Source organism: Protopterus annectens, chromosome 6.part0 (genome assembly GCF_019279795.1).
Source record: "Protopterus annectens isolate FY-2018-M chromosome 6.part0, PAN1.0, whole genome shotgun sequence".
Classification (NCBI taxonomy): Eukaryota; Metazoa; Chordata; order Ceratodontiformes; family Protopteridae; genus Protopterus; species Protopterus annectens.
The window spans coordinates 914,328,032-914,351,826 of NC_056737.1; the positions used below are offsets into that span (position 1 = coordinate 914,328,032).

General features: G+C 40.8%; 1 protein-coding gene across 1 annotated transcript in view; it reads left to right on the forward strand.

The window, feature by feature from the left end:
• Positions 1-23,795, forward strand: part of LOC122804603 (cholesterol 24-hydroxylase-like) — a 515,734-nt gene that overhangs the window by 62,862 nt on the left and 429,077 nt on the right. The window contains exon 2 of the mRNA XM_044074565.1: positions 10,694-10,771. Coding sequence (XP_043930500.1) covers positions 10,694-10,771 — 78 coding nt within the window. The remainder of the gene's footprint in view (positions 1-10,693; positions 10,772-23,795) is intronic.

Sequence of the window (23,795 nt, forward strand, 5' to 3'; positions counted from 1 at the left end):
ATTAAAAAAACTACAATGGCTGGATTCCCCCATCAACTTCAACAGCTTCAAATAATTTACCTCCTCCTCAGCAAACAAACAAATGCACTCTATGAGCACCTACAAGGATGCATGGATCGTGCCATCCATAGCAAAACCAAGACTCACTCCTCTAAGAGAAGGAAACCAGTCTGGTGTACCCCTGCCATAAACAGGCTATACAACAGAAGGAGGAAACTAGTTCAGAAAAAAGCAAATCCCAAGAAGAAAGACATCCCTGATCAGTATCAGTAAGAAACTAAGGTCTCTCATAAAGTCATCCAAGGCTAACTTCGAAAGAAAACTAGCCAAGGATTCAAAAGATAACCACAAAGCCTTCTTTAGCTATGTTAAGAATCTAAGTGGCAACTCAAAGATATGCATTGAACTAGTGCAAAATAGCCCAAAATATACTGAACCTACTGATATTGCCAACATCCTGGCAGATGGATTCAGTGCAAACTTCACCCCCTTTTACCCCCAAAAGGGCCCACAACAATACCAGAAAAGTGTAGTGTCCTAGAAATCACAGACGCACAGGTGAAAATAGCCCTTTCAAAAACCAAAAGCACAGTGTCAATGGGGCCAGATGGTGTCCCAGGCTGCATCTTGCACGTACTACAGGACAAACTAACCCCCCACCTAAACATGTTGTTCAACCTCAGCCTCTCCACAAGCTACATGCCCATAGAATGGCGCACAGCAACGGTTATTCCACTCCACAAAGGAGGGGCCACAACTGACCCTGGTAACTATCGCCCCATAAGCCTGACTAGCCTGGTCTGCAAGGCTATGGAGTGCATCATCATTGACTCATTAACAAAGACATTGGGAACCTCCAAACACTTGACCCAACCCAGTTCGGCTTTGTTAAGGGCAGATCATACCTACTAAACCTGGTTGACTTCTTTGAGCCAGTCACCAAGGCCATAGACAAGGGAAAGGTTCACACAGCCTACCTTGACCTCGCCAAGACTTTCAACACGATTCCCCACTCGGGTATTACAGAAAACTCACCAGCCTGAACATAAACCCCTATGTCATGAGATGGATTGCCAACTGGCTTCTAGACAGAACTCGCACGGTAAGAATAGCGGGCTCCAGGTCTGACACTAAACCAGTCACAAGTGGTGTCCCACAAGGCTCAGTCCTGGGACCCCTACTGTTCGGCATATACTTCTCAGAAGTACAGGCAAAGACAGGAGGACTATGGCTAACCAAGTCTGCTGATGACTGCAAACTGGGAGCCATAATTGACTCTCCGGCTGACACGGATATCCACCAAAAGGGCCTTATTGAGGCAGACACCTGGTGTCAAAGTCATGGCCTCAAGCTAAATGCCAAAAAATGCATAGTCATCCCATTTGGGAAAAACAAAACACCCACGAATTACCACATAGGTGGCAGCCCCCTTAATACAGAAGAGGTAATAAGAGATCTGGAGACCCAGGTAGATAGTAATCTCTCCTTTGACAATCATATTGCCAAAGTAGTTAGGAAATCCTTCTATGTGGCCCATCTAATTACTAAAGGGTTTGCATCTAGAAATAAAGAGGTTATAGTGCCCCTCTACTCATCACTCATCAGACCCATCATAGAGTACAATGCTCCATTTGGAATGGACCTCACAAGACACTTCCAACAGCTGGAGAGACCACAAAAGTACCTCACCAAGAGGATTACTGGCCACAAACATATGTACTATGCAGCCTGACTGAAAAATACTCTGGCTGTACTCATTGGCATATTGCTTACTCAGAGGTGATCTCTGCCTGACTTACAAAGCAATCACAAAAGAAACAACCTCAACCAGGACTTTAAAATCACCTCTTCCATCCACACTCTGATTGAACCAATCGCTGAAACTAAGCTACTAGGTGTCAGTATTGACAATAATTTAAAATTTGACAAGCACATATCACTTGCAGTTAAAAACTTGAAACATGCTACCACAAGATAGCAAGATTTCCTGCCAACCTACCCCACAGAGCCCATCACTGCCTCACTCTAAAACAACTGAAATGGCTAGAACTGCCTAACCTCTTATCCTTAAACCAGCTAGCTCTAACCCATTCTATAGTATACCAACCTGACAAATGTCCAACCATACGCAACCTAATATAAATCCACCTCAACAATAGGACCCTAAGATCTTTCAACAAACTACTGTTAACAATTACAAAATCTTCAAATAGCTTCGGAGACTCTCTTTACTCAAATCACATCTCTAAAGCATGGAGCTATATCCTTCAGAATATTCTAAACACCAACGACCCAGCAAGTTCAAAAACTTGCTAAAGATCCATATAAATAACAACTGGTTATGCTCTTGCTCCTCACCTGGCTGAACATACTCATCATTTCCCTACCTCTGCCCACCCTCAAACTCCTATTCCAAATTTTATTCTGATGTCTATATAATTTTTAACAAAAATGATTGTATGTTTCTTGACAAACATTATTGCAGAGTATTTGATTGTATAGTTTGCCTTCTTATGATCTGTATAATTTTGTGCTGTTATACTGTGTACTTGTATGTATGTGGAGCTTTTCTCTCCGGGCCGCCAATGAAAATGAGCAACTAGCCCAGTCGGACTTCCTCAGTAAACAAATGTTAAGTAAGTAAGTAAGTAAGCAAATAAATAAATAAATAAAAGATAAATCCCTTATGAAGTGTGTCTGACTTCTTTTTATTTCTGCCTTTGCCTTGTAACCTGATAGCTTCTTTCTGTGATCTACTGAGTTACTTTCCAGAAGCTGGTAGGGTGCTTCTGATGTTAGCCAACCTTCCTAGCCTAGTCCATTTTTCTATCTCTCACTTTTTCCTGCACTCATTCTTTCTTTCTTTTTTTCTTTTGGTGACTTCCTGGACTTCTGAATTCCATCACCAGCTTTCCTTATGTACCTTATATCCATAACTGGCTTGGGCACATATCTGTTCTGTAGTCCAAACACATGCTGTTTTGAGGCACTGCCATTCTTCTTCAACTCCACTTATTTTCTCTTCTCCTTGAAGTGTTCATAGGCTCACAGGTGTGTACTAGGCTAATGGCCCTGGAGCCTTTACAAGCCTAGCCCATAGAAGTGATCTAGCATTGTGACATCCGACGTTAGCTCCCAGTGCCTCTATCAAGTAGAGCCACTGGAGTGATCCTCGGGGTGAATTTTATTACCTATCCACTCATCAAGATTTCCCTTGAAGAGGGACAGCAAAGTGATCTGCTTGACATGTATGGGAAGTCTATTCCAGAGCATGGGTAGTCTCTGGGTGAGGAACCTGTCCCTCCAGCATGTTCTGTTGATTGTGGTAATGAGGTTGAAGTCTCTAGAGCATGTGTTGTGGAGGGATTGGGATTGGAATTTCTTTAAATGTAGCATTTCTAACAGATTTGGGTCAGACATGGCTTTGTAAGTCAAGCAAAGATCGCCTCAAAGTAGGCGATATGAGACAGAGAATAGCTGGAGTCTTTTGAGTCTGTCCATGTAGGACATGTGTTTAATGCCTAGGATCCTCTTCATGAGGTACTTCTGTGGCCTCTCCAGTTGTTGCAGGTGTCTAGTGAGGTACATGCCAAATGGGGCATTATACTCAATGACTGGTCTAATGAAGGAAGAGTAGAGAGAGATGATGACCTCTTTCTTCCTGGATTCAAAACCCTTGGTAATGAGATGTGCCACATAGAAGGACTTTCTGAATACAGTGGCAATGTGGTGGTCAAAGGAGAGGTTGCTGTCAACCTGCATCCCCAGATATCTTATAATGCCTTCAGTGTTTAGTGGGTACCATCGATGTGGTTTTTAGTGGGAACTGAGTTTTTATCAAAAAGGATGACGACACATTTTTTGGTCTTAAGCTTAAGGCCATGGTTTCAATGCCAGTCATTGGTCTCAGTGAGGCCTATCTGTAGGATGTCTGCATCATTTGGGGAGTCAGTAATGACTCCCAGCTTGCAGTCATTTGTGAACTTGGTCAGCCAGAGTCCCTTTGTGTTGGCCTGGACTTCTGAGAAGTAGATGCTGAACAGGAGAGGACCCAGGACTGATCCCTGTGGGACTCCACTTGTGCTTGGTCAGCAGAGCCAATTTGCAACCCACCTAGTGATATAGGGGTTGATGCCTAGTTTGGTGAGTTTATCAATAATTCCTGAGTGAGGAATGGTACCAAAGGCCTTGGCCAGATTGAGGTAGGCTGTATACACTGCCTTACCTTCATACACAGCCCTGGTGACTGACTCAAAGAAGTCAACCAGGTTGAGCAGGCATGATCTCCATTTCACAAAAACAGATTGCGTGGGATCGAGAGTTTGGACATTTCCTATATCTTTGTTAATCAGGTCCATGATGACGGTCTCCATAACTTTACATATCAGACTCATCAGGCTAATGGGGTGATAATTTCCTGGGTCTGTGGTCGCTCTGCCTTTAGGGAGAGGGATGACTGTAGCAGTGCACCATTTGGTAGGGACAAAGCCTGAACAGAGCACACAGTTGTGGTGCCAGTTCGCTTTGTAGTTCATATAGAACACAGCCAGGGATATTACCAGGTCCCATGGAAGCTGTATTCTTGGCCTTCGACAATGCAGCTTTAACCTGTGCTGCAGTAATGCTGGGTACTTGGCATTCTTCTGGTATTGTGATTGGTCTTTTAATGGGGAGAGATGGGTAAAGTTGGCACTGAAAATGTCAGCCAGTATGTTGGCGATATCTGTTGGCTCAGTATAGGAGGTACCATTGTGCAATAACTCAGAGCAAATCTGGGTATTGCCGTGGAGATTCATGATATAACTATAGAAGGCTTTGTGATTGTTTTTAGTGTCTGCCACAATTTTGCCTTCATAGCTGGCTTTAGAGGATTTGATGAGGGATCTCAACTTTTTGTTGAGGTTAATAAGGGAGTTTTTTTCCAGTCTTGAGACTTCACATTTTTCTGCAACAGTTTCTTCCTTCTGTTGTAGAGTTTATTATTGGCAGGGGACCACCAGGGTGGCTTCCTTTTTGAGAAAATCATCTTTATTCTGTTGGGTATGGCTAGTTCCATGCATTTATGTACATGCTCGTACAGTGCATTGGTGTGTGATTCGGCAGTTATGCAGCTATTTTCCATTGGCATGGATGCCGTGAAGTTAGCAACCTCTATATTTAGGGGCCCAAAGTCACCTTTTGAGAAGTTTTTCAAGGTGGTTACCTTTGCAGGGTGTGTGGGTGAGATGTGGATTTCCATGGTGATTAGTTTATGGTCAGATCTGACCAGGGAGGGATTGACTACTGGTGTAGAGCTACAGTCACCCATGTTAGTAATAACCAGATCAAGGATGTTGTTTCCTCTAGTGGAGGTCATTTTAATAAACAAATTGAACAGCAGACAAGCGGAAAGCAGTTATTTTAACAGAACAGAGAAAGAGAGAATACTGTCTTGACTGCTTCCTGCAGCTACTTCGTTTGTGCAGTTTGAAATTTTCTTCTTGGCGTGTTTCCTCTAGTGGGAGTCAGAATGAGTTGGTCCAGGGCATTGGAATTGATTAATTCCAGGAAGCATTGGGCCAGTGTATTGGTGCTTGAGTAGTTTTCCCAATTGATGGAGGAGTAGTTGAAGTCTCCTAGTATGAGAGTGTTGGATTGGACATTGATAGATTCCAAGGTGCTTAGAAACATGGAGTGAGAGTCTAGGGACCTGGTTGGGGACTATAGCAGGCTATGACCTGAATTGCCACCTTACCCAATGTTAGTTGTACCTGAAGCATCTCAGATGCACTATGCTGGGCTACTAGTCTGGAGGTGTGCATATCCTTTATAAATATGGAGACACCACTGCCTTTGGAGCTACAGTCCATGTTTTGGTGACAAAAGTTGTGGAATGAGTTATAGCCTGGTAGTGCAGGGGTGCTTTCTGCCACTTTAAACCAGGTCTCTGTTACAGCACAAATGTTGATGTTCTCCATTTTGAGTGCTTTGAGTGAGTGCATCTTGAGATTTAGACTTCCGCGGTGGTGGTGCTGCGGTAGCATTGTCACCTCACAGTAAGACGCTGTCCGGTTTGATTCTCAGCTAGAGCGTCTTCTGCATGGAGACATGTGTGAATGGGCATACCTTCGTTGAAGGTTGTGCATCAGGGCTGGTAACTCGGCATGTAAAAATCAACTACCAATCATTAGCGGACCGGAGTTCCACTGTGGCGAGCCCTAACCGGGAAAAGCCGAAAGACACAACAACAACAAGCTTTGAGCAGCATGACCCTCAGATTGCATTTATTTATAGCTACAGATGTAATTTGGTTTTTGGAACACTACCTAAAAAAGGCACTATAGGGGTGGCAAGAGCCTTAGTCAGTACCCAGAAACCCAGGAGTGACAGACACAGGCCATTTCTGGCAAAGCAACGAGGTCTGTCAATCATGTCATCCCAAACAGACAGATACTGGATCCACTTAGAATGACACCAGAAACTTAGCCAATCGCTGAAGTCAATCATTTTTTGTTTGTACTGCAGTATCATTCTGAGTGATGGTAGGATACTGCTCAGAGCTAGGGTAATACCTGCCCAGGCTACATAATCCAAAAGCTCCACCATGTCTTTTTTCATTAATCCAGGGAGGTGCATCTCAGGTCATTCACATCTACATGGACAATGACAGAGTCATACTTGTACTTGTAGTGGAGTGACCTGAGTGATTGTGTTATGTGTCGGATTCTGGCACCTGATAGACAGCGAACTCTTACCTTCTCCTTATTCAACCTTGTGAGTGGGACAACTATGTGCCTCACTATTGAGTCACCTATGATTAGAGTATTGGGCAAGGTGTTTAGCCTTAGGGGCTTAGGTTGATGGGCACACTGTAGAGGTGAGCTATGTGTCCTATGGTTTGTGCTGTGCTGTGGTGGTTGAGGGCATTTCTGTCTTGGAGGTCTCTGCTATTTGGGTACATTTCTATTGAGAGCCTCTGTGAAGGTGGGTGTGTGGTTTGTGTTTTTATGTGAAAGATGTGATAGTGGGTGTTCTGGAGGGCTATGTGTTCCATGTGGTGTGGTGCAGGTGTTGACCATCTCCTCTTGACCAGCTAGTCTGGTCTTGGCTGGAGAGTGCGTAGCTTCCAATTTGGTGATATAAGTGCCTCTCTCACAAGTCTGAGTGTTGGGAGGTAAGAGGAGAGGGTTGCCTATGTACATGAGGCAGCTGCTAAACTGCCTCAGAATGCCCAAGTGCACCAGGTTAATAGGAGAAAGCACAGTGAACTGCCATTTAATCATGCCAGGAGAGGTGGTCATAACTACTAAGTACTGGAACTATTTCTGTGAAGAACAACTAGTGCTGATGGCACTTAGGTGTGCTACTATAATTGCTACAAAAACCTGTTGAAGTGCAAAGTGATTAAACTATCTGAAGTACAAGAGAGAAAGAACTAGCAAGATCTAAGGGAAAAACTGAAGAGCAGACTTTCTGGCACCAATAATAGTTTACCTCAGCTCAGAACCACCTGGTAGAGCTAAAACAAACGTAAACCAACACAAAGCAGGCTTTTAAACCAGAAAGTTGAAAGGGATAGAAAAACAGCTAATAAACTACAATTTCTGGGCCAGAAATCACTCCTCTTGTGGTAGGTAGGCTACCTAGTGCTTACCACTCCCACTGATAAGCTAGAAGGCTTCCCTCCAACATAGAAAGGCTTGGAGGGCTCAGAAGCTTACAGACAGTCCTGGATACAGTAAATCTGTATTTGGACTAGACTAGTTACAGGAAAGGCTGGAAACAAGTGCAAACATGGGTTTTAAACCAGAAAGTTGAAAGGGATGGAAAACTTACCCAAATGGCCAATAAACTAAAATGTATGGGCCAAAAAACACTCCTATTGTGGTAGATAGGTTACCTAGTGCTTACCACTCCCACTGATAAGCTAGAAGGCTTCCCTCCAACACAGAAAGGCTTGGGGGTGGCTCAAAAGCTTACAAAGAGTTCTGGATACAGCAAATCTGTATCTGGATAAGACTAGTTACAGGAAAGGTGGGAAACAAGCTTAGAACTTTTTTTTTGTTTATTTTTGTTTTTTTTTACAGAACAGCAGCTAAAACAACAGTAAAAACAATTTAAATGCAGTGCAAGCTAGCATACTTGAGTGAATGAGTGTGTAGCAATATTAAAGCACATGCAGTTTAAATAAATGCAATTAAATTAAAAACAACTAAAAACAAGTGCAGAAAGCAGTATATTAGGAAAAAATCAAAATGGAGGCACTTAGTGTATCTCTTTCTCCTTCCTGATGCTCTTGCAGTCTGCAGGATGCCAAAACTGGTTCCACAGAGCTTAAACAAGTGCAAACCCATGCAACCATGGGCTTTTAAACCAGAAAGTTGAAAGAGATGGAAAAACTGTCCAAACAGCCAATAAACTATAACATCTGGGCCAGAAACCACTCCTCTTGTGGTATATAGGCTACCTAGTGCTTACCACTCCCACTGATAAGCTAGAAGGCTTCCCTCCAACACAGAAAGGCTTGGGAGGGCTCAAAAGCTTACAAACAGTCCTGGATACAGCAAATCTGTATCTGGACTAGACTAGTTACAGGAAAGGCGGGAAACAAGCTTAGAACTTTTTTTTTTGTTTTTTATAGAAAAGCTGCAAAAACAGCAGTAAAAATAATAGCCCTGAGTAATTCCTTGAACTTTTTTACTTTCTCTTCACTCAGTTTCAGATCTTCAGCCTAGTCTCTTTTATTCTTAGAACCTTCTCTGACCCCTGCTTGCAGCTGATTGTGGCAACCAATGATTTATACTGTGGGTGGACTGTTTCACTGGGGATGACTTTGCAATCACTGATTCTACCCTTACTCGGAGGAGGTCTATCTGAGTTACATGTTGGCAACTCTTGGATGTGATCTTGTGATTGTCTGTCTTTACCATGTGTTGGCTGCTATCAAGTCATTTGCCAGATGGAAGTCTAGAATGGCCTCTCCTTCTTTATTTCCTGTTGTCCCACCCATGCGGACACAGGCAGTCCTCATATCCTGTGTATTGAATAAATTCCACAAAAAAAAAAAATCACAAAAACCAGCTCCAGCACTCACAGAAATAAAAATTCAATAGTTTATTGAGGCAAAATGATTCAGCAAACCATGGTATCACTGATAAAAATTGCCTTTTCAATGCTTTATGACCAACTGAACAAGCACCTGCATTTTAAAGCAATAGCATGCCACATGATTAATGTCAATGGTCACAGCAAGAAAAAAATTATTTTTTCACTTGTTCTGCCTCAAAGAACCTAGTAGCAAGGCATGCACATGAAACCTTAGAAATGTAACCACTTTAAACCCACCATAAATGAAAACAAAAGTAAAACTTTTTTTACTCCCCTTCTTTCTTAAAGGAACCACGTGACAGGGTATACTCATGGAATATTAGAAAAACATTTTAAACATTTTAAACAAAATAAAAATAATTACACAGTGGTGCACTTCTAAAGATTCCCACATCACACCCAACAAACTCATATTCCTTATTTGCTAATAAAGCTGCAATCACCATGCATATCTTTTTCCAGAGCTCTGATTATTTTTGTTTGTTACCCAGGTAAAACCATTGAACCTGAGTGCTCCTGGGTTACCCCTGAAAAGATACTCCCAGGTTCAATGGTTTTTACTGTGTTATTTTAGAATTAAAGGAAAAGTGCTACAACTAATAGTATATGCATGCACATTAGTAAATGAGAGAGCAAGATTATTTGAAGAATCAAAAAAAGTGTTACAGTTAGTACAGGAGATTTTAATTGCAATTTAATGAAAAATGGCAGGAAAAAGTATGATAAGATATTAAAGTATGTAGTGATGTGATGAAATTTTGTAAGTTAAGGCTAGGCCAAAATAGAAAATATAGATGTGCAGGAGTGAGATTCCTGTTCAGTATAAATCACACAGAAACACACACACACACACACACACACACACACACACACACACACACACACACACACACACACACACACACACACACACACACACACACACACACACACACACACACACACACACACACACACACACACACACACACACACACACACACTCACTCACTCTGTAACTCTTAACTGCCTTAGCTACTAGGATTTTCCATTGACAAAATGGGACACTTAGGTATATGACAGACATTGCAAGAACCTGGCTCTTGGTTATTTATTAAATCTCTCAATACCATGTTTCTGCATGTGGATGAGCATGACTGATACCCCAGGAATGCAGAACAGATCATTAACACTATGCATGACTTCAGTATAATATTCTATAACTTTGCTCATTTTCTTAAAATACTGAGTGCCATAGACTGCTCACATGTCACAGAGATATGTGAACTGAAAACTATAACTTTCTTTAAACTGCCAGATTGCTCATATATCACATAGATATGTGCACCAGAAATTACATCATTCCTTGAACTCTCAGGTAATATGCAATGCACAGGTTATTGGTGAGAAGGGATGTTTTCCAAGTACTCTGGGGGAAGTTTTATGTACTGAATCGTTTAATGTTTGTGGCATCAGTCTTGTGTGTTATAGAGGATAAATATCCTTTTTACAGATCTGCCATTATGTTATGCACATGAATTTCATTTCACAATCTTTAGTAATGTTGTATAAATCATGAAAACAATGGCATCAAAACATTTTAAATGCAGTTTATTCATTTTTGCAGTTTTCTGTTTGGACATTTGCCTATCTTTGATAAACTAACAGACGAACAGAAAAACACACATGAAGTGTTTTTGCAATGGTAAGTTATCATTCTGCATATTAAACATTTTGTAAACAGTAGCATAAGGTATTAATAGCTCTGAATTTCAGAGGTAGTACTTTTACTGACATAAGAAAAGGGCAATTTAAATGAATATTATATTACTTGCATAGTGTTTTGCCTTTCAAATTATAAATATTACAAAACTGCATTTAAGTAGAGAAGGCTTAAAAGCAGCCATTTATGTGTGATACAAGAAAGTGAGGCAAATAAATAACACTGGTTTATATACAGCCAGGGGATGAGCGGTCTACCAACTGTAAGATTTTTGCATGTCTATTTATGAATGTGCAGGATCAGTGTAGTTTGGCATGGTTTGTTCAAACCCTGGATATACCATTTATTAATGACTGCCTTCCTATCCTCTGTTTCCCATCATTGTCAACACTATCTCTATCCCTTTTGTTACTGACACACAAATCTTTGGAGTGAGTAGATACCTGCAGTGTTAATACCAGGTTGCTTTATTTTTAGTGTGTTATTTTTGTGTTTGTGAGTGCTGTAATTTCCTTTACTTTTTACTATTTATTCCATTTAGGTTGCTCACTGTGAGTCATTTCTTTCTTTCTGCTTTTCATTTAGCGTACCTTTTCCAATCTTTACTGGGCTGAGGTATGCCTGTTCCAGGGACCTAATTATGGCCTGCAACTTGAATATGCCATGTCTTTGGAAACAGTCTGCCAATTCATGTGAAACATTCAAAAGGAACCTGAACGAATGGATGGGGCACCATAAATTCTTACTGGGGATAGTGCCCACAACCCTCCTGGATATGGGCAGTCATTATTAAATACATTCATGGGAATTGACTAGCGTATCTATGGTATTACATTGGGATGAAATGGCTAGGCTTGAAATGATCTCCAGGCCAGTAGCCTAGTAACCTCCTATGATCCTATGATGAAAAGAACACAATATCAGCAAGTCAATTCAATCAAACAGCAGTACTTTAGTTTTGAAGGACCTAGTGAATCCAAGCAGTCTTCCCTGCTATGATAGAAGTTCCTTAGACCCAGTTTGTGTTTATATCATGTAGACTAACACTCTGCACATGTGGAATATGTAAATCAGGTGTCAGCTTATTAAAATTCCTAAATCACTCATTCTGCTCAAGGTGTGAGGCAGGTAAATATGGTGTGAGGATCAAAATGGTGCCATGCACATACTCTAGCAGAACAAAAGTGAGTATTCCTAACTGTAACTAGTTAATGTCTTGCAAGTGTGAATCATTAGCAATAGTGCACAACTAGTTAAGTCTTTAACACTCCTGCTACTTGGATGTACACTTAACAAATGATTTTTAAAACACACCGACTGTTAGTAATACACCAACTGTTAGTAATACTCACAAAAGAAAGGGAAGAGCACACTCTTGCATGGCAGACATTTGCTTGTAAACCTCAGGCAACAGTTAACATCAGTGTATCTGCACTATGGTAGTGGGGGTAACATTACAATGGGCAGACAGTTCAAGGAACCCACAGGCTTCAGGCATTACACTTCTACAACAGTGTCTTGAAGATGAGAGTCATTCTGTTGTCTATTCCTGCTCTTTAGGACTTTTTTGCCACCAGAGTAATTTCCAGCCATTCTGACAGCATGGTGCTAATCTGGTGCATTAACAAACAAGGAACGACTAAGAGCAATTTGCTTTTTTCCGTTATGCAGTGAAGTCATGTAGGTGGTTGGAATGATTTACCGCAGTAAAGCCCATTACTTGGAACACAGTTTGTTAGAAGACATGCTAACTTGTAGCCTTCTTATACTCCACAAGTGGTAATGTATTCCAGCAGGAATCAAGAAAATCATTTACTACTGGGGTTTCCTGATGTGAGGCATTTTTGCTTCTCCAGGCAACAACAAGGGTTTTAAATTATGTTTACCCACAATACCTCTTGGATTTCAGGTGAAGGATGCCCTAGCTAACTCATGACATAGCAGACTTTTCTATGCTCTTCTTCCTTATCATCTTATGATGAAGTTCATCCACAAATCCAGCTTACTAAGGGCCAGAGTCATTCTGATTGCTCCTTTCTGACTGAAACAGACTTGATTGCTCTTCTTCAGCATTGCCATCTTTAGATCCCATTAATACTCTGAACTCTCAAGATGCTCATACACTTCCAAGAAGCCTTTCCCAGACTTTCATCTTGAAACTAACCACATGGCTGCACCAATTCCAGTAACAGCTAAGCTGCATGATTCAGCTGGGATGATCTCTATGACCTTGTCTATCCAGGGACTGCTTCTGAAAACATATTGGAAGAAGTGAACTTGATTTCTGTTTTGACTATCAGAAGAGTTTGGATTGCTCCTGTGCCTCACTTCTGCAAATCTTGTGCTGTTTATCAGAAATCTTTGATTTCAGTATTGGCTTTTTTGTTAAAGTGCATATGGTGTCCATCTCCAGTTTTTGTTCTGGCTATGGTCTGCCTTCTCTTATTTACCATCATTAAAAGTTTGGAAGGTCCTGCTCTCAACCTTTTAGGTCAGGAATCAGGGGAATCAGGGACAAAACTAAAAAAAAATGTGGGTCAAATACCCAAAATCAGGGATGGATTTTAAATATTTCTTGTATATACTTGGAAATCAAAGCTGGCAACTCGGCATGTAAAAATCTACTGCAAATCATTAGCGGACCGGAGTTCCACTGTGGCGACCCCTAACCGGGAAAAGCTGAAAGACACAACAACTTGTATATACTTGGAAAACTGCTACAGTATAAGGTCTTCCATTAAGCATACATTTTCTGAAAAAGATGATGTCTGAAACTCAAATGGCTGTTATTATTTTGTGACAGCAATCCTCAGCAATTTGACATGAATCATGAATTTTATGAGGAACAGAAGGAAAATCAAGGAAATTCTGTGAAATCAGGGACTGGTTATGGTTATGGTTCCAACTTAGGCCATCACTGAGGGACTCAACTCCACCATGGGGCATTTATTGTTGAGAAATTGACTCTCCACAGCTCCTTCCCATAGCCTGACACACACACACATGTATATATATATATATATATATATATATATATATATATATATATATATATATATACATACATGCAAATATTTCAGGCATAGACAATAATGTCCTTCTAGCCTGCCAAAATACCAGAACAAAAAACAAAAATGCTCCAACGTCAAGCACAGAACTTTATTAAAGCAAAGCTTTCGGGTAACAACCCTTTCTCAATGCTAATACAACTACACAGAATAATCATCCCTTAAATAAAATCAAATAAGCATCACATGACCACAGCCAGCATATCACATGATGCTACTTCTTAAAATTGTTTAAAACACATTCAATGTTCTGTTGTATTTTTACTAAAACGGGTTTAATACTTGCAGTATTATTGAGACCAGGTTCAGACTCTGCAAACAGTCTAATGATCCGTTCATACTCTTTGTTTTCAAGGTAATTATTTAAATCACCCCCTCTGGACCCTTTTATTACTGCATCTATTACCCTAAATTTAAAACAGTGGTCCTCACCCTTACTTATAATATGCCTGCTTAAAGCATTTTTATCATTCTTCCTTTTTCTATACAACTTATGTTCAATAATACATTCTGTCAGCCTTCTAGTGGTCTTCCCCACATAAAATGAAAAAGGTTTTACACATGTGGCAAGATAAACCACATTGCTAGTATTACAGTTGGCTGAGATAGGAAATGTATATTACTTATTAGTTACAGGGTGAGTGAACACACTACTATTATCTACTAAAATATAATTGCAACAACTACAGTTCATACACTTAAAAGTTCCATGTTTCATAGCTATTTGTTGCTTAGTTGGAGCATTTAAGTCCTTATAACACAGCCTTCTATTGTCTCAGGGAGGGGTTGGGTAACTTAGCCGATATCTGTATATCTGCAGAAGAGGTTGGGTTTGTTTTTGCAATTATGTCCAAATGTAGTTAAAGATACTTCAGATTTTTTGAAAAAAACTAAAGGAATGGCATGTTAAAAGAAGTTCAGAGGGGGATACTTATTATTTGTATGTAACAATGGATATTACCTCACTGTTTACCGTAATCCCGAATGAACATGGGCTTGAAGCCATACGGGAGTTTCTTAATAATGAAATATGTATGTCAGCAAATGAAATAGAGAACATCTGTTTACTGCTTGACCTTGTCTTAACAAAAGATGTGTTCCTTTTTGATAATGAGCTATGTCTACAGCAGGCGGGGATGGCCATGGGGACATCAGTGGCCAACACATATGCCAATCTAGTACTTTATTAATGGGAAAAGAAGTTTATATATAGTGATAGACATGTCTTGAATAAAAAAGATGAATTTTATCAAAGGTTAGTAGTTGATTTTTTTTTTGTCTGGAAGGGGAGATTGGACAAGTATGTTTTTTTATCTATGTACAACAGATTTTCTCAAATTTAAGATGACATACTCTGAAAAATTACAGTATTTCTGAATGTGCATTTGGAGAAAAAGCTAAATAGAATTGAGACCAGTATTCATAAAAAGGAAGTGCATGCTTGTCGCTATGTGCATAGGCAAAGCATGCATGCACCCCCATGTGTTCTCAGGAATAATGAAAGCCCAGTTGAGTAGGGTCAGTAAACCAAATATGGATGATCTGAGGTTTAATGAGCAGTTAAATGAAATGGTTAATGAATTTATAAATAGTGGGTATAACCGGGCAGACGTTCTTAGAGTTTGTGAAGGGGTGAAAATGGATAGGAAAGTCTCCCTGCCGCCTACATTTTTGAGGGGAGCAGAGCAGGTTGTACAAAAGAAAATTCAGCCTAGTAAAATTAGATGTATAACTACCTTCAATGTGAGAAGTACTGACATAAAAAAAATTATACAAAAAAAAAATGGACTATTTTATTGTCCTTACCTGAGTTGCAGACCATTTTGGATAAATTGTCAGAGATCTTGATACCTTTGTAGACTATTTCTTGACCTATTCATAGTGATATTAGTCAAGAAATCCTGTTATCAAGCCTATTAATAACTAAAGGTATTTCCTCCAGGTCAAAAGAAGTTAGCATTCCTCTGTTCTCTGCCGATCAGAACTAGTATAGATAGTCTTGTCCCTTAATTATGGATTTATCTAAACACATCACATCATATAACTTGAAAGATCTTAGAGGTCCCTAATTAAAAAGATCATCGCACTCAAACTAAAGACCCTCAGCTACCAAGACAGGCTTGAATATCTGCAGTTATATTCTGTCTCTTTTAAACTTTTGTTTTGGGATTATGTGTTGGATTCCATGTTGTTATGACCCAACACTCCTTGATCTATTCTATTGATCTTCTACACCTCCAAAAAACAAATACCTCAACAAAAACTCAGACTGAAGACACGTTTGTATGTTATCAAATAAATGAGACACAGCGGGGGAATGTTTATCACTCAGTACTTCCTCCATATCTATAATAATCCTCCATTACATATAGACCAGAGTAATACTCTTGCTTCCTTTAAGGCAAGCCTTGGCAATCGTATGGTTGTTTGTGAATTTGCCACTGACCTGACATATTCCTCCCTCCTGGAGGCAGGTAGTAGCTTATGAAGATCCTGTTAGGGTGGATATTGACAAGGTGATTATTGTCCTTGTACTGACTTTGCCTTGTAAAACCTATGAATCTTGAAAAGTCAGTACACTTTATTCATTCATTTAAAATAGAAACAGAGAATGTATTTTGCCATAAAATGTGCAAAACAGTAATAGTTTTCCAGTATTTCCCATACTGCTGAAGTCTAATTTTACAGATGATTACAAGTGCAGCTGTCCTAAGGATACTGGTTAAGACACATAAGCAAATATTTCATTCTATAGTTATATATCCTTACATATCTTTAGAAGACTAGAAGCGGATCTGACATTTTTTTGCAACTCAGGAGCTCATTCCATGACTGCTGATATAATTGCAAAAATTCTGTAAGCATTAAATTTACTGGGGCATATGGTGGGGGAAAATTGTAATCATCATCAACCTTACTTTTTTTTTCATCATCTTCATCACCATCATAATGTTTATCATCATCATGACTGCATTCCTTTTGTTCTGTTTCTCAGTGACTGTTTTTGTTATTGTTCAAATTTATAAGCCATTTTATGCATGCTTGAGGTAAGTGAAACTCAAAGCTAATAACTATGTATGTAACTAGTTCACTACTGCGTATTTATGTAATTTCTTTTTGTTTGTGTATATAGTGCTACATGCATATTGTTGCCATTTGGCCAGACATTGACTGAAAGCAGTCCACTGTTTAGAAGCAGTTAATTTATCCAGTTAACAAAGGAAATAAATAAATAAGTACATAAATACATTACAGAATACATTACAGACTAAAACATAATGTAGTCTTAATTATTAAGGGAATTCACTAATGTAGCATAATGTATGCGCATACTTTGCTGAAGCTCTTCTTGATTCAACAGCCACCCCAACATGGTATTGCATGGTTCTGTAGTACAAAAATGTGCAGCACCATGAAGGGCTGACCCTGCAGCTATGCTGAATACTAATGAAACATTTTGGGGGAAAGGCAAATGCTAATTAGCCCTGTGCTCTCTCCCTGCAACTCTACACAGCCATGCAATTCAAGGAATATCTCAGCTGTGCAGATCAACATGGTTGCTCTCACCACTTTGTCATCTTGAACATAGCCGAAAGGCCATGTTTAACTACATACCATGACTGTGGTATGGCGATTGGGAGTGGTGGAATGCACTGGACCACTAAGGATTACTTTACATGGCAGTCTCATGCTGGCAGAAATGGCCTTATGGGGTATGGGATACACTAGACCACCAATTATTACTCTTAAAACAGCCATATTAACACCAATGACAGTGCAAGGATCAGGGGCGGGGGAATACATTAGACAACTACCGATTACTGTTAATACTGGTACCAATGGCAGTATGGGGATCAGAGGGTTGTGAGATACACTAAACAGATAGGGTCTAATAGATATGTACTGTAATGACACTTCAACTCTTATGGGGTTGGGGGAACCACAGGATGGCAGATAGGTTAGGAGCAGGTACAGGGACTGTGGTGTGTGTGTGTGTGTGTGTGTGTGTGTGTGTGTGTGTGTGTGTGTGTGTGTGTGTGTGTGGCGCGCGTGTGTGTGTGTGTGTGTGTGTGTGTGTGTGTGTGTGTGTGTGTGTTGGAGAGTGAGTTGGGGGATAATGATGCTGTCTATATGCGCATCACTTTACTACCATGGTGTTCTGATCAGCAATGATCTGCACTCTGGTAGTAAATGTGATTCAAAGACATGTAAATTAGCTGCTAATGAGGGCTTACCTCACTGCATCTAACATGTCTCCAAATTGCAACTTGGTACATTCTGGAAGAAGGGTCTTTTTAGCATGATCCTGGTCCTTTAATGAATCCCTGGATAAATTTATATTTTACCTTTAACAATTGTATATAACATCACTGAGAGGCTACAATTGTAAATATTCTTGTTTCAGCTCATGGGTAGTCTACTCTTTTCCCACAAGTGGTGTGGTCTATATAGGTTCATAGGTTCAAAGGTTGGTACAAGGCTATCAGCCCTAGGGCCTATGCAAGCCTAGCTATAACAATTCCCTGGATATTCCTTCCCACACTATTTACTTCTCCAGGCCTCTGTCTAGCAGGGCAACTGACATGATCCCCGGGGTGAATTTCCTATCTCCCATCCAATCATCAAGGTTCCTTTTGAAGAGGGCCAATGAGGCGCTCTGCTTGATATGTATGGGCAGTCTATTCCAGAGTATGGGGAGTCTCTGGGTCAGGAACCTATCCCTCCAGCATGTTTTGTTCATTGTGATGACAAGGTTTAGATCCCTGGAGCGTGTGGCTCTGAGAGATTGGGATTTCTTTAAGTGGAGCATGTCCAAGAGCTTAGGGTTTGACATTGCCTTGTATGTTAAGCAGAGATCACCTCTGAGTAGATGATATGCCACAGAGTATAGCTGGAGTTTTTTTAGATGGTCAGTATATGGCATCTGCTTTAGGCCTGTGATTCTTTTAGTGAGGTATTTCTGTGGCCTTTCCAGCTGTTGCAGATGTCTTAAGAGGTACATACCAAATGGGGCATTATACTCTATAATGGGTCTAATGAGGGATGAGTACAGTGGGACAATGACCTCCTTTTTTCTGGATGAAAAGCCCTTAGTGATGAGGTGTGCCACATAGAAGGATTTTCTGACTATTGTGGCAATGTGGTTATTGAAAGTGAGACCACTGTCCACCTGTGTCCCTAAGTCTCTCATCACACTTTCAATGTTTAGTGTCCTGCCACCTATGTGGTAATTCATGGGTACGTGTTTTTTTCCAAAGGGGATAACTATACATTTCTTGGCATTAAGCTTGAGCCCATGGCTCTGGCACCAGGCATCTGTTTCTGTAAGGCCCTTTTGTTGAATATCCACATCATTTGGGGATTCAGTAATGGCTCCCAGTTTGCAGTCATCTGCAAACTTTGTTGGCCAGAGTCCCTTAATGTTGGCCTGTACTTCAGAGAAGTAGATGCCAAACAAGAGTGGTCCCAGGACTGAACCTTGAGGTACTTCACTTGTCACTTGTCTGGAGTTGGATTTGGAGTTGGTTACTTTTACTGTCTGGGTTCTGTCAGTAAGCCAGTTAGCAACTCATCGAGTGATGTAGGGATTTATGCCCAGCTTAGTAAGTTTATCTATGATTCCAGAGTGGGGGATGGTGTCAAAGGCCTTGGCGAGGTCCATATAGGCTGTGTGGACTGCCTTACCCTCGTCCACAGCTCTGGAGACTGATTCAAAGAAGACAATCAGATTCAGGAGACAAGATCGGCCCTTCACAAACCAAAACTGGGTGGGGTCCAATGTTTGAAGGTTGCCAATGTCTTTGTTTATAAGTTCCATGATAATGCGTTCCATGCCCTTGCAAATCAGGCTTGTCAGATTTATGGGACGGTAGTTCCCGGGATCCAAGGTGGATCCTCCCTTGTGGAGTGGGATCACTGTAGCTGTGCGCCACTCAGTGGGCACGAAGCCTGAAGTGAGGCTATGATTAAACATGACACTTGGGTGAGGTGCCAGTTCATTTTGTAGTTCATGTAGTACACAGCCTGGGGTGTCATCTGGTCCCATGGATGCTGTATTCTTAGCTTTGGAGAGTGCGGTTTCTACCTGTGTGGCCGTGATTATCGGAAGTTGGCAATCTTGTGGTATTGAGATGGGCCCTTTAAAGGATGAGAGTGGGGTGAAGTTGGCACTAAATCAATCTGCCAGGATATTAGCAATACCCTTGGGATCAGTATATTTAATGCCATTCTGTTGTAACTCAGAGCAGATCTGAGCATTGCCATTTAGATTCTTCACATAAATATAGAATGCCTTGTGGTTGTCTTTGGAATCTTTGGCGATTTTATTTTCATAACTAGCTTTTGAGGATTTTATGAGGGATCTCAGCTTCTTACTGAGGCTGGTGAAGGAGTTTTTTGCATCCTGGGATTTTCCTCTTTTTTGCAACAGTTTCTTCCTTCTGTTGTATAGTTTGTTTATATTAGGGGACCACCAGATTGGCTTCCTTTTTTTGGAGAAGAGCATCTTGGTTCTATTTGGGATGGTACGATTCATGCACGAGTGGATGTGCTCGTACAGTGCCTTAGTGTAGGATTCTGCAGTCGAACTTCCAGATCCCATCTGCGTGGGTGTTGTGAAGTTTGTCACTTCTGACTTCAGTAGTTTGAAGTTGGCTTTGGAGAAGTTTTTTAAGGAGGTTTCCTTACTGGGGGGTGGGGTGGGATGAGGATGCCAAGGGTGATTTGCTTATGGTCAGACCTGGCCAATGAGGGGGTGACCACTGGTGTGGTGCATCTATCTCCCATGTTGGTAATGACCAGGTGTAGGATATTGGAGCCCCTGTTGGGACAATGGATTAGTTGATCCAGGGCATTGGAATTTATGTATTCCAAGAACCATAGGAAAAGGAGTTGGTACCTGAGCAGTTTTTCCAATTAATGGCAGGGTAGTTGAAATCACCCAGTATTAGGGTGTTTGGTTGTATCTTAATATTTCCCAGTATCTTTAGAGAGGTGTAGTGAGAATCTTGGGGCATGGTTGGGGATCTGTAGCAAGCTACAATTTGGATTGCAGTCTAACCTAGTGTTAGTTGCACCTGGAGAATTTCAGATGCATTTTGTTAGGCAACTAGCCTGGAGGTGTGAATATCCTTGGTGAATATGGACACTCCTCCACCTTTAGTGTTTCGGTCCTGGTTTTGTGCCGGAAAAGTGTGGTAAGAATTGTAGCCTGGTATTGCAGGGGTGCTCTCTGGAGCCTTGAACCAGGTCTCAGTTACTGCACAGATATCGATGTTCTCCATTTTTAGGAGTGCCGAGAGAGAGTGCATTTTGAGGTTTAGACTTCTAGCATTGAGTAGCATTACCTTCAGATTTTGCCTGCTTCTATCTGTTACAGTGGTGGTTTTATCCTTTGAACCTTGCCTAAAAAAGGCACTATAGGGGTGGCAAGAGCTTTAGCCAGTAACCTGAATCCCAGGGGTGACAGGTGCAGACCATCTCTGGCAAAGCATCGTGGTTTGTCGATCATGTCTTTCCAGGCAGACAAATACTGGATCCCCTTTGAATAACACCAGAAGCTTAACCAATTGTTGAAGTCAATCATTTTGTCCTTATACTGTGGTATCATGCTGGGCTAGGATCATACCTGCCTGGGTCACATGATCCAAGAGCTCTTCCATATCTCTTTTCATGTAGTCCAGGGATGCACATCTCAAGTCATTCACTCCAACATGGACAATGACAGAGTCGTATTTGTAATTGTTGTGGAGTGTCTTGAGTGCATGCGTTATGTGGCAGATCCTGGCATCCGACAGGCAGCTGACTGTAATTTTTTCCTTGTTCAGTCTGGTGAGTGGGACATCAGTGTGCCTGACTATAGAGTCACCTATGACTAAAGTGTTGGGTACATTGTCTTGTCTTAGGGGCTGTTGTTGGTTGGCACACTGGTGCTGTGAGCTATGTGTTCCTTTGGTTGTGACTGGTATTTGTTTGCTTTTCGGCTTCGGAGGTCCTTGTTGCTTGGGCAGGTTAATGTTAAGGGCCTCCACATATGTGGGTTTAGTGTTGCTATGTGTGGGTGTTGATGGTGTGGGTTTTGAAGGGCTATGAGTTGCTTGAGGTGTGATGCAGGTGTTAACCTTCTCCTCTTTACTGTCTAGCACAATCTTGGCCGGAGAGAGATTTTCTTCCAGTTTGGCTATGTAAGTGCAGCTCTCACAGGTTGTAGTGTTGGGTGGTAGGAGGAGAGGATTATCTGTGTACATGAGGCAGTTGCCGCAATGCTCCAGTATGCCCAGATTCACCAGGTGGACAGGAGAAATCACCAGTAGCTGACCCTTGGACATGCCTGTTTAGGTGCTTTTATGCAAAGTTTAAGAGCTGTTTTCCCTTACCTTTGCAAGGTACTTTGCAATTATAGGCTGTTTAGTGGCTATGATTAATTTCTCCTTATTGACAATGAGACCTGAGTGCTTGTATCTGTTTCAGGCTTCCTAGTGCTTTCCAGCAGGTTCTAGAGCTAGTGCTAGTCACAGGGGTTCAGATTTTAGTGCTACTACTGAGAAACCAGCTAGTTTTAAGGGAAAATTTGAAGAACAGACTTTCTGGCACCTGGAATACTTTAACTGTAGGCTCGCAATGCTGCACGATGTGAAAAATGTGCAAACGCACGCGTTTTTAAGCCAGAAAGATGAAAGGGATAGAAATCAGCCCAAAAGGCTAATAAAATTACAATTTCAGAGCTGGAAACCACTCCTCTAGTGTTAGATAGGCAGTACAATGCTCAGTAGTTCCACTGGTAGGCAGTAGGACTTCCCTCTACCAATCCAAAGTCTGGATAGCTCAGAGCACAGAAAATAAAGTCCTGAGACAAGGAAAGCTTGGGATATGGACTGGCTAGAAAAGGTGGGAAACGAGCAAATAAGGTAGTATTTTTTTTTTTGTTGAAACAGGCTAAACAATGCTATAATACAGTAAATAAACACAAAAAAGGCTAACACACTTGAGTGTGTAGTCCTAGATAGTAAATGCAATTAAGTCTCTACAAAATTAGCAATTTAAAATTTTTTTAATGAAGCAAGGCAAGTGCACAACTGAAAAACGATTTAAGAGGAAGCAGCACAGCAGAATAAGCAACTAGTCTACATATACAAAGAAGTCTATATATACAGAAAAGCAGCTAAAACATACAAACACTTCAGATGCAGTGCAACCTAGAGCACTTGAGTTGTAGCCATATTAAGGCAATTAGAGTTATATTAAATGCTCTGAAATATACTCTATATTGCCAAAATGTTTGAGAAGCACAGTCAGAACACAAGGAGATTCAGGCAAAAAAACATTTTTTTTGAAAGGGATAAAGGAGAAACAGAAGGCCTTATCAAATGTTCTCTCTGTATTAGGTAGAATGAGCTAATGACACTAGACTGGGAGGAGTGTCCCAGATCACATTTACAGTAGGGGTGGGCCACTGCAAAGCCACCAAGTATAACAGCAAGACACCAACTGGGAGGGAGGGAGTTGGGTGGGGACAAAAAAAAAATAACCTACAGATGGTAAGCACTAGAGAAAGCCACAAAATGAAAGTTTTTAAACAGATAAAGATTTGTAAAGATACAGAATGCTTTTAACTGGAAACAAATCAGTTACCCATGCAGATTAGTTAATAGCAATAAAATACACTCAAAAACTAAGCAGCAGGAAATAAAAGTGCTATATATAAATTGCTAGAAACAATAATCTGTATAAATAATAAAAAACAGGCTTATATATCTCAGCCAACAGTTGTAGTCAACACCTCTCATCCACTCTGCTCAGTGTGTATAGACAGAAACCCTATCAAAGTTAGGGCTTAAATATCAGAACAATAACTTTTTTTTTTTTTTTACAAAAACACAAAAGAACCAGCCCCCACTAGCCAGCAGACAATTAACACAATCTAGCCAAGGTAAAGAAAG